Below are 11,399 nucleotides of genomic sequence, written 5' to 3' on the forward strand. Positions count from 1 at the left end.
TTCAGTAGTTTCAGCATCAATAACAGTTATTGGCAAAGGAGACGCCTTATATACAGTCTAGTCTTCGGTGTCTGATTCCTCTTCCTCACTTTCAGATTCATCGCTGTCTGATTCCTCATCGGGTATTTCCATGTGAGAAATAACTTTTTCAGCCACCCTCTTCAGGAGTGGTTTGATTTTGTCTTTGAGTGTCGTGTACTCGGCAGTGCTTTCCATCTTGTGGATTCTGTCTAGAATCGGTTTCATCAAAGAAGGTCGAGAGAAGCAACGAGTGAACAGCAATGCATTTGCCAATGTATTGAAATATGTCTTCTCCCATTCCTTGGCTATCTTTTGATCCACCCATTCTTCAGACTTTCCCTTATCCAAGTAGTTTTGTCGGTCTTCACGCATATCCTCTTTGTGACCGTTGTAGACTAGCTGCCACAGATAATCCAGTCCAGCCGTTTCCCACTCATCATAGGTGTCATCATGCCTTTCTTCCACCTCGTATCTAGCTCTCTTTGCAGGAGGTTCCCCTCTGTTTTCGGGACACCATGTTTTCACGTGTCGCTGCAAATCGTGCATGTCTTGAAACATCACTCCACAATCATCACAAGAATACATTTCTGGGAGCTCTTCTTCACACGTCTGCTCACTTTGAAGGTCTGAATAAGAATGACACGCTTCTCGACTGTTCTCTCCTTTTATAGACTTTGTCAGCTCTTCTCCAGGGGTGTCGTCCTTTTGATCCAGAGCATTAGATCGTAATCTTTCTGTAGAGGGTGTCAACGGCTTCAGATCGATAAAGAGATAACCATATGGCTCTTTCACGGCATCTTCATATGGATGCATGAACGTTTGGGTATTTCCTGGGTACATCTGGCGTGCCAAGGTCATCACTTGTTGCTTGTCGATGGGGTTGTTGAAAAGTGCCAGGTAATGACAATTTCTTCTTTGTGTTGGATCCTTGCTGTTATAGAGGTTCTGGTTGATGGCAATCACGGAGAGGTTTCGGTGGTGACTTCCTTCGGTGAACAGGTCGGTGATGCGTGGGTCTTTTCCAGCTGTAGACATCAAGTCGTCCAACACGATGAGATTTCTGACTCTGGGGTCTAAATAATGATCTTTTTCAAGATCCCCAGGTATGCCTCGAACGAATTCCACTCGAACAACCAATTTAATCGTATCATAGACAGGCTGCCATCGTTTGTAGAGCCAGATGATGCATTGGGGAGGTGGGTGAATTCTTCCATCTCTCAGCAGTTTGAACACCAAAAAGGTCTTACCACACGACGTGGGTCCCGACACGATCATGGTGAAAGGATGACGCAAGGTAGTTGGTGACAGCGACGGCAGCAGCTGCTGCGGCGGCGGCGGCGGTGGTGGTGGCAGGTCATTAGTATGTTTATGCTGAAAGTGTCTCAACATGACGTCTCTCCTGGAAAAGTTCTTCCCACATTCTGGACAAGTGTTCTGATACATCTTGACACCTCGACGGTCAGACTCGAAATGAGGTTGACGTGAACGTCGCCCCTTTATATAGATGACGGTGGTGGCATTTTTAGTCTACATTATCCGGTGGTCCCAATGTTTTATGCTGAGATGTGATAGTGGCCATAGGCAAGACTGCTTATGCCATCAGACAATAGATACCTTTTGTCATCAAAGGGAGATAGCCCTAACTTATTCAGTTTGATGTTGTACAGTTGGTGGCTATAGCTCCTGATCTGAGTCATGTTTGACATGTGTATGCGTCTTTCAAAGAGACACTGTTTGTAATGTTCATGCTTTGTGTGGCTTTTGATGACACTCTTCTTGATCCCTTTGGCCGTTTTCTTTTCCACCAGCTGACCTTTCTCCTCAAAAATGAGGGAATACATTTTGGATTTCAAACCCACAAACTCCTGGATAGGGATTCCATGAGTCTCATCCTTCATTTTACCCAATACTTTCTTGTTCACGGTACTATACAGAACATGGTCAGTGGGATACTCTGAAGTGTCAAACAGACTGGAGTCCTGTAACATGTCTTGGTAGATATCATCTGTCTGGATGTAGTAACACAACGAATCAGTGTCTGTGAACAGGAGTTGAGCTTTGGATGCATACTTGGTCTTGATGTAGTTATAGTGAAAATCATACATTAAGATTTTCGAAATGTCCAGAATGGCGAAACCCACATAGATCGGTCTGTTCAAAATCAGCCGTTGCTTCTGCACGTGGATGGCCACCAGATCTTTGTTGAAAATGCGAAAGGCATGAAAAGTGGGTTTGGCAATGATCTTGCGAGCGCGTTTTGAATTGTTAACCAATTTCACGTCCACGTGCTTCCTCAGGTTCTCCATCGTCTTGCCAAAGACAGAGTTGTTCATCAGTTTGAAGAACTCTTTTTCAAAATCGTTTTGGGCACATTTGCGTCTGTTTGTATTGAAATCGACGTAGGCCTTCAACCATGGGCTTTGTTCAAAGGCCAACACTCGATGGATCTTAGTCAGTTTCATGCCCAGTGAGATATACAATTTCAAATTTCGGTAGTGCACTACATATCTCTCCTTCTGTCTCAAGTTTGGGATCAGTTTTTCTGTTGAAATGCCACTCATATCTAGCTCTTTCAGAAGCTGGGAAGCATAGGGAGATAGCATGTCTTCAGTCACCGTCATTTTCTCTGGAGCAATAGGATACTCGTTATGGAGGTCGTGTAGTTCTTGGGGATAGTCAAGGTCGACTTCTAAGATGTATCCTACAGATGCATCATCGGGTACCTCGGTCACATCTATATGGGGATCATCTAGCCACTGGAACCCAGACACTGGAAGGGCTTGTGACATGGCCCACCCATAAAGGTTGTTGGCATCTAGATAAGCAATATAGGTATTGGGAAGATCAGGGTCGTGGTTTGGGACCTGGTTGTTGTTAGCTTTGGCATGACGATGGGATATCCTGGAGATTCCACCCCTAAGTCCCTTTTCGATGAAGAGGTGCATGTCGATGTCTGTAAGAAGTTCGAGTTTCACACCAGTCATCTTTAGGGCTGCCTGCCATGCCAGACCTGGAGACGTGTAGAAATGAGCTGGGTCGAGTCCATAATAGTTCAAACAGATACCCTGGAAATTTTCAAAAACGTCTGCTAGAGCCAAAACATCTGTTGAAACGTACAGATCGTGGTACTGACCGAATTCTCGGATGCGAAATTCCTCCCATACTCCTTGGGCATGAGCATAGTTCTCGTCACTTATGTCTTCATCAGTTAGGGAGCTTCGAAAGGCTTCTTTGGGTGGGAGTTGGGTCTCTAAGAACCGAGCTTCAAAATCAAAGTATTCGTATGAGTAGACCTGCTTTCTCAACAAAAGGGGCAGTTGATCTGCGCCGAAATGTTGAGTCATGTGGACAAACTTAGAAGGTCCTTCCTTGGCCAGATTGCTTACGAGTTTCTCCAAGGAAAAGTTCATAAACTGAAAGGAATCGATAAAATCCATGCACCCTAGACTGAAGGAGATGTACTTTTCCATATTGTTGGGAATGCAACTGATGGGTTTACTCTGAATTTTTCCTATGGCCTGCATGATGAGATGACTGTCATAGCCTCTCAAGTTATGGAAAACAACGGGAATGCGCCCAGTAAACTTGTAGTTGAGGTTACATTCACTGTGGGCTGCACCCCTAAACTCTCCAGTAATGTGACAGTGGTCCCTGACTGGATTAGGACCGAGTGGCGCCTTACATATGTGACACTGCGTGGCCGTCTTGAATGATTGCCAATCTCGTCCCCTCATCACCATTAGCTCACACTGTTTAAATTTCTCTTCTATCTCCTCTTGTTCTTTGACCATGCACTCGACAAATTTGTCGGTGGCGCCTAGGCCTCTATAGGCGACAAGTGGTTTGCAATGTTCAGGTGACAAGCCAACCACTTTATAGGCAAACCCAGAAGGGACGTGTTTAGTCATTTTCTCAGTGGAGGATGACTCTGGGCTTTTTTCACCTCTTGAAATAGGCACTTGGAGGCATTCGAAATCAGCATAGACGATGTAGGGAACTTTGAGTTGTTTCCTTACATTCTTGTAATATAGCCATTTGTCTTCGTCTTTGGGCATGTCAACCTTCTGCGGACCATGTGTTTGACAATAAACAAGATGATCATCCAAAATTCTCTGTTTTGTGAACCCCTGTAGACAGTAAGGACAATAATGATGGCGATGACCATAGCTTTTCTGATCAAATAGTAGCCGGTTCAAGTCTTTGATCCAGCAAAAATGTGACTTTTTACTGTTGGCGATCATCAGCAGGTCCACGTGCCTTTCAAAACGTTGTTTGGTCACGTGGAGTGGGTAGACTTCGCCTCTTTCGTAACCGAACACGTTGATAGAAATATTGTTCTGCCTTTCAAACCGGGGAATATCGACCAGTTTAACGGCGAAAGAAATGCCAGTGGTGTCAAATTGATTGACGTATTGAGCATACTTAGCCACCCGCTCTGCATGTTGTTTGACGGGGTATAATGCCGCCAGGACCGACCACATGAAACACTTCTGGTCCCGATTCTGAACATTGACGATGGCATGCTTAGCTCTCAATTTGATGGGGAGGGGTGTGTAACTCGAGCCTCGAAGGGGTCGGTACCGAGCCATGTGAATGGTGAGGTCTACCACCTTATCCACCGTCCAGTTGCTACCCTGCCTTTGAAATTCGATGAAAGAAGTATAGATCTTTTTAATCGATTCCTTCATCCCTTCATCTGGGTCTTCAAATTTAAGAGACGTTTGACACTTGCCTCTGAAATGGGGTTCCACCGTTTCCACCACCTCACCTTTCCGCCTGCTCATCTTTACTTTGATGGTCAGGTACCACTTTACCTCACCTCGATCTTTGATGGCTTGCTTCAGCACCTTCTTGACCTCGTCGTACTTTCCCTTCAGGAATGTCATGGGGTCGTATTTCTGTATACCTTCTCCTGGGATGGTATGAACCTGCATAGTGCCTCCTAGGGCTTGAAGGTCACACGGTGGCTCGACAGGTTCTTGTTGAGTGGGTGTTGGTTCGGTGGCAGATGTCCCTCGTGGAGTACTTTCATTAGCACCCCCCTGTTGTAAATGTGTCTTCAAATGACGATGCAGGTTATCTCTTCTCGTGAATGTCATTTTGCATTGACTGCAAGTTAGCTTCGGACTTCCATGGGCCGTCTTCTTGTGACGGTTTAAACTTTGTTTGTGTGCAAAGGTTTGACCACAGTCACTACAACCGTATTCGAGCCTCTGCCTTTTGGCTTTTCTTCCATATTCCATACTTGTCTGGGCTTCCATACTGCAATAAAATAATTTCACTGACAGAATGTTTCGTCTCGATTTATAATTTTAGCTACTATCCTATATATACCCTTCATTTTGGAATAGTTTAAAAATAGGGTGGAAACCCGTTGTAAATTGTCTGGTGGTGTTAAATCTACATTTGTAATACTATCTGACACCCCTTATTTATTACAAAAGTAAACTCGCTCATTTACACGATAACCATACCGCCATCATTTGTAATATGACCACCGAGCGGTGAAGGCGTGTTTTAAATTGTCTCCCGCACTTAGGATGGCCCTGGGACTTTTGCAGTATTTGTCATCTGCTAAATTAATATGTAAATACCACAGTAAAATCGTATTGACACTAATACTATAAATAAAATAATTTAATAAATAAAAAATTGTTATATATCACCCGTTACAGACATCCCAAACCGTTATACCTCGCACATTCAAACGTGTTCAATTCCACCATGCTTATAGCATCAAATAATTACAATCTATAAATCATTTAAACGATACTACAGTCTGACATATTCTACACTTATGAATACTTCGTCGATAAGGGAGAAATTATAATCAGTTAAATGTGAATTCGTCCGCATCACAACCTGGTTCTAATTCTCGCTCCGACGACCTAGTTAATCGCTGTCGACTTCCGTGAAGCACATAGGAAACAACACCGAAACACGGCTATAAATCGCTGTTTATTTTTACACGGTCATTCCTCCACCATTTGGATTACACTTTGTAAACTCGATGGGTAATGGGAATAAATAAATAAATAAACAGGCTAAATAAATAAATAAACAAATATAAATTACTCGTTTATTCTAAAGTGTATACTCACATTTCAGATGGCTTTTGTTTTTCTCGAGTAAAATTCAGCGTGACCTTTTGCTTCTGCATTCGGCCATTGAATGACTTGTTTGGGGGGGGGGGGGGGGGAATCCAGCCTTTATATACCCATCGGCTGCTAAAACTCAACAAGTTGAAACACGTCTAAAAATCCGCGAAGTAACGAGACAAGTCCAAAAATGTTTTGTTGATACACAGTTTTAGGCATGGGGATTTCCAGTGACGTCACCACCATAAACGTTCAGATTGGCTGTTACTCGGTCTGTGGTACGAAGACAGGTCCAAACCTGTTGTATGTCTTGTTGCATCTAATTCAGTGTTGTCAAATAGGGCATCGATACATTCTAAACTGTTTAACACGTGAGTGGGGCCCTATCGCATAGTAGAAAATAACCTCGAAGTCCACTGAAGGGAGAGTTTCCTCATGTTGAGCTTATGGAAACCCGAGCTATTTTTAGCGCCTGTCGTGGGCTTCAACGAGCGTACAGACATGTCTCTATCACTCATCTATTTTTAGCGCCTCTCGCAGGCTTCAACATACCGACTCGTCTCTGTCACAGTCTGCGTTTTGCACACATTAGCCATCCCATTAGTCGTTTAGAACATGTGGTTTGGGGTTGAGTGGGGTGCAATGGAGCATATGGGTGGGTACATCACGAAGGGTGGCCATCACAAGGAGGGTTACCTCGTTCTATTTTTAGCTCGACTGGGAAACCGCATCTATTTTTAGCGCCTCTCGCCAGAGAGGTTCGCGGGGGGCTCGGTGGGAGAGGCTCGGTTTATCCTATGTTAATCCAATGGGGGAAAGTGTCCCAGAAACGGTAGTTTCCTACTACTGCAAATAAACCAAACAATGTAATAGTAATATCTTTTTAAAAATCGTTTTTTTATGGGTTCATTTAGTTTTCTCATAAATTTATGATTTTATTGGGTAAAACGGATACAATTAGTAATCCGAGGCCTAAAGATATATGTGAGCACGAATCAATTGAGGGGCGGTTCAACAACTACGAAATGCTAAATATTGACATTTTGTTTTATACCCCATCGGGTGATGCCATATGTAACGTTTTGTAACGTTAAGGCCACACGCCCCTCTAAAATTGGTGGGTGCGGGGAACAAGGTAGGCTCATTCGACAGTCAACGAAGGCTATATGTTAGCAGAAAGATGTCTTTTATATACACCTCTCACAGACATAGCACAACATTTAATATACCAGTCGTGGAACACTGGAAGTAAACCAGTTAGTAAATCGATCTGGTACAATCCATCAACCAACAATGTCTCTGCCCGATGTGCTACTACTGACCAGCTAATGGCGACGAGGTGTTGAACACAGACACCTCTCTCAGACTCTTAATTTCAAACTCTTGAAGACGCCATGAATAATTTTAAAGAAACCGCTCAGACTGTCCCTGGGAGGGTACTCACGCTGCTCACTCGCATCCGTTCTAATTTGCAAGTCATTAGGAATAATTTACAAATGAACGACACTGTCTGTTGTATCATCACGGGAGACCATTCTAACTTATTTTCCTTTTTAGTGACGCATGGCTGACGTAATATAGTCAACAAACTTATTAAAGGGACATTCCTGAGTTTGTTGCAAATTTTAAAGATGTTATTGACTAACATATACTTTTTTAACGATTGTAATTAAATATCAAATATATGTATCTGCATATAATATTAGTGGCTGTATATTAAACGTGTTCCTGGTCGTTCTAATATTTATACTAGGTTAAATTTCATTTTATGTCCTAAAATATATATTTTTCGCGAAATTATGTGAAGAGAAAATCCAGTTTGGGCTTCTTACAAATATTAAGACGACCAGAAACACAGTGAATATACGGATACTGATATTCTAAACAAGAAAATATATCAAACAATTTAGAGTGAACGAAATGACAAAAAAACGTTGCGATTTTAACGTGCACGATTTTTGCGTTTATTCACGATTCGAAATTTTCTGAAACAATATTTAGAAGTCATCTGTATCAAACCTTGCTCAAATAATATGACACCATGCAGGAAAAGGAAAGGAATATTATTGTGATGAACAGTTTAGCACTACGAATTACCTTATTGTTGTTTTGACATCTTTATTGCAACCGTTGTACGTATACCAGGGGCCTAATTCACAAAGGTCTCTTAGGCTCTGCTAGACAACAAAGCATCCTCTTTTTAAGTCTTTTAGCATTGCACTGCGAGATCGCAAAGTTGCGAGAGTTTAGTGAATTCGGCCCCAGGGCTCAAACTTAATGACGGCACCGATGGCTATTGCTCTAGCTGTGATACATAGGTAAGGAGCTTTATCGATGGCATTTTCTTACCGTTCGATAAAATTAATGCCACCGTTGAAGTGATCAATTGTAGTTTCTAATTTTGTGTTTATTTTCTTTGGCAAACGTTAGTGGTTTAACATTGCTGTAGGCAGGAACACGATAGCCTCAGGTGAGCATTTGTGGAGAAATGTTCCAACAGATGCACACATAAAATAGTTAATTATAACCTATAGTCCGACCCATCCTCCTATAAAGATGTTTATGTAAATAATTTCAGTTTGGTTTGACATAAGAGAAACAGTAAAACTGTTTTGAAAATAACAAAAACCCCAACTATTTTTGTGTGCAATTTAGAAAACAATCGGCTCAGAAATAAATACCTTATAGTAAATTCCATAGTATGAAAAAACGGCGTTCCCTGTGGGATGGACTATAGCTATAAGTAAAGATAAACCACTGTATAAAGATGTGGTAAGAAAACACAGATAAATTGTACATGACATTAATATTGTTTAACCGGCTAGATAATGTGTAATTTCTGATGGATATTTTTTCTTTCTTTCACAGGGCTAAAATGAAACAACTTACTTTCACAGAGGCAGACGAAATGACGACAAATATATCATCAGTGTACATTTGCAACGTTCCAAACGCTACTGACGGATCAAATACAGCCTACCTACCGATACCAATAATACTCACATTTCTGTATTTTTTCGCTTTCCTAGAAAATGTCTTTGCCTGCATTTTTTTGATAAAGAAGAGTAAGACGGACACGATCTACATAGTAATTGCGTGTCTAGCAATCAGCAACGCCTTGCTGGCGATAGACGGATGCTTGTTCACGATCATATATATGTACATGTGTATGAACTCGCCGTTAAACGTCTCGTCAGTAGTGTGCAGTGCAGTCTACACGTGCTGGCTGCTAGCCACGCAGATCTCCACCACTCTGATCATGATCATCAGCATATTCAGGGTTGTGTCGGTGAAGAACCTCACCAGAAGGTTCCATACCAGACACACGTTCACGAGAAAGAGGGTCATAATTCTGCTGGTCGCTGTGGCTTTGGTCTCGGCCGCCATCTGTCTGCTCGTCACGAGTCTCGACTATGGCAACACGGAAATCCAGCCAACATCTGAAGAGAACTCAGGTGAAGCCTACCACTGAGTCCACGAGTCCCCCACGACGAACTACTACAAGTGGACGCGTCGGTGAACTCCATCACGGAAAACAGAGCCAGGCTGAACGCGCCAAGTCCAGAAGTTTTCAATTCTGCAATAAAAAGACCAGGAGAGTGTCATACAAATGATGCGCCATGCGAACTCAAGGCGTTTAGAATGACACACCTCAACCAACGTAAAGAATATTACCAGCAGGCGGCCAAATCGGAACTGATGGATGTTGATGATTCATCGAACAGTACGTTCAGCAGTAACCGGAAAACGGTCGCCCAAGCCTACCGACAACTGGTCCACAGACAGTCACGGGAGATGACTGCAACACTGATAGTGGGACTGATCATCATGCTGCACTCGCTGTGTCTCATTTCGTGGATCGTACACTTGTTTCTCCCCACACGCAACTTAGACTCCGGTAAACAGGCGTTTTTCGCCTTGCTGTCCGGTGCCCTGAATGTCATAGTTGACCCTTTCATTTACATAATGTCCTTATAGGAAGTCAGAAAGAAGATGAGGCGTTGTCTTAAATGCAAGAAGACGAATACGTGACACTGGTGTGAACAAAACGAAAAGTAAATTTATGTTCGTTCAACGGCAGATTTACTGACTAGCAAATTGCTTCTCGGATTCAATTTTAATTTGGTTATTATAATATGTTATCTATATAATAATCATGTCGATATGAACGTTTTGTTTTCTTTTAATGATTTAAATGGCAAACTAAGATTGCAAATTCGATTTCCCCAGAGAGAGAGAGAGAGAGAGAGAGAGAGAGAGAGAGAGAGAGAGAGAGAGAGAGAGAGATTTGGGGCTGAATAAAGCTCACTCAGTAAAGTTTGGGGCTGAATATAGCTCACTCAGTAAAGTTCTCGCCTGAGGTGTGTGGGTAGACCTATAATCCAGTCAATTTATGCGAAAAAGGGGGTCAATCCACACCAAATTGCAACATAATTTATTTCTTCATCATTCACCTCAGAAAGGCTGAAACATAAACATATAAAAAGTCCTCCTAAATTCAACCAGTGGTACAGTGTCTAATTTGCATAAATCTAATATGGCCGCCACATTAGTCATTGCACCGGTTTTTTTGTATCAATTTTCACCTCTAACCAAACTAATGTCAATGTTTAAATATGCCAATATATATATATATATATATATTCTTTAAAAAAAAGGTAGGGGAACCTGAAATATTAATGTTATACGTTTTCACCACAGACATCCTAGTAAAGAACGTTCAGGTCAGTTTATCAACACACCGAAACACATTCCATAGTTTGCACATGCATCACGTAGTTGCTCCGTACACATGCGTGGGGTGTCATTCTCGATTTTGACAATTTCCAGGAAGGTCCATTAATCACTGTGGAACATTATTTCTGTCAATCGTTTTCATTCTGTGGATCATACAGTTGTTGTTGTTTTGTTTTTAATCATTTTTATTGTATATTCTTATTAGAGTTATTAAGACGACCAGAAACACATTGAATATACAGACACTTGATATTCTAAACAAGAACATATATTTAAAGGGACATTCCTGAGTTTGCTGCATTGTAAGATGTTTCCGACTAATAAAATATTTCTATGATTAAACTTACATATTAAATGTATTTTCTTGTTTAGAATATCAGTGTCTGTATATTCAACGTGTTTCTGGTCGTCTTAATATCTGTAAGAAGCCCAAACTGGGGTTTTTCTTCAAATAATTTTGTACGTACGAAAAAATAGTTTTTAGGAAATAAAATGAAATTTAACTTAATACACATATTATAACGATCAGAAACACGTTTAATA

General features: G+C 41.7%; 1 protein-coding gene across 1 annotated transcript; it reads right to left on the minus strand.

The window, feature by feature from the left end:
• Positions 1-1,449: 1,449 nt before the first annotated feature.
• LOC121382252 lies at positions 1,450-6,210 on the minus strand. The gene is made up of 2 exons (XM_041511784.1): positions 6,123-6,210; positions 1,450-5,283 (listed from the first exon to the last, which is right to left on the minus strand). Exons 1-2 carry the CDS (start codon positions 6,179-6,181, stop codon positions 1,575-1,577), a joined length of 3,768 nt encoding a protein of 1,255 aa, XP_041367718.1. The 5' UTR covers positions 6,182-6,210; the 3' UTR covers positions 1,450-1,574.
• Between the last annotated feature and the right edge of the window lie 5,189 nt (positions 6,211-11,399).

This window comes from Gigantopelta aegis, chromosome 9 (assembly GCF_016097555.1).
Source record: "Gigantopelta aegis isolate Gae_Host chromosome 9, Gae_host_genome, whole genome shotgun sequence".
NCBI classification, from domain to species: Eukaryota; Metazoa; Mollusca; class Gastropoda; order Neomphalida; family Peltospiridae; genus Gigantopelta; species Gigantopelta aegis.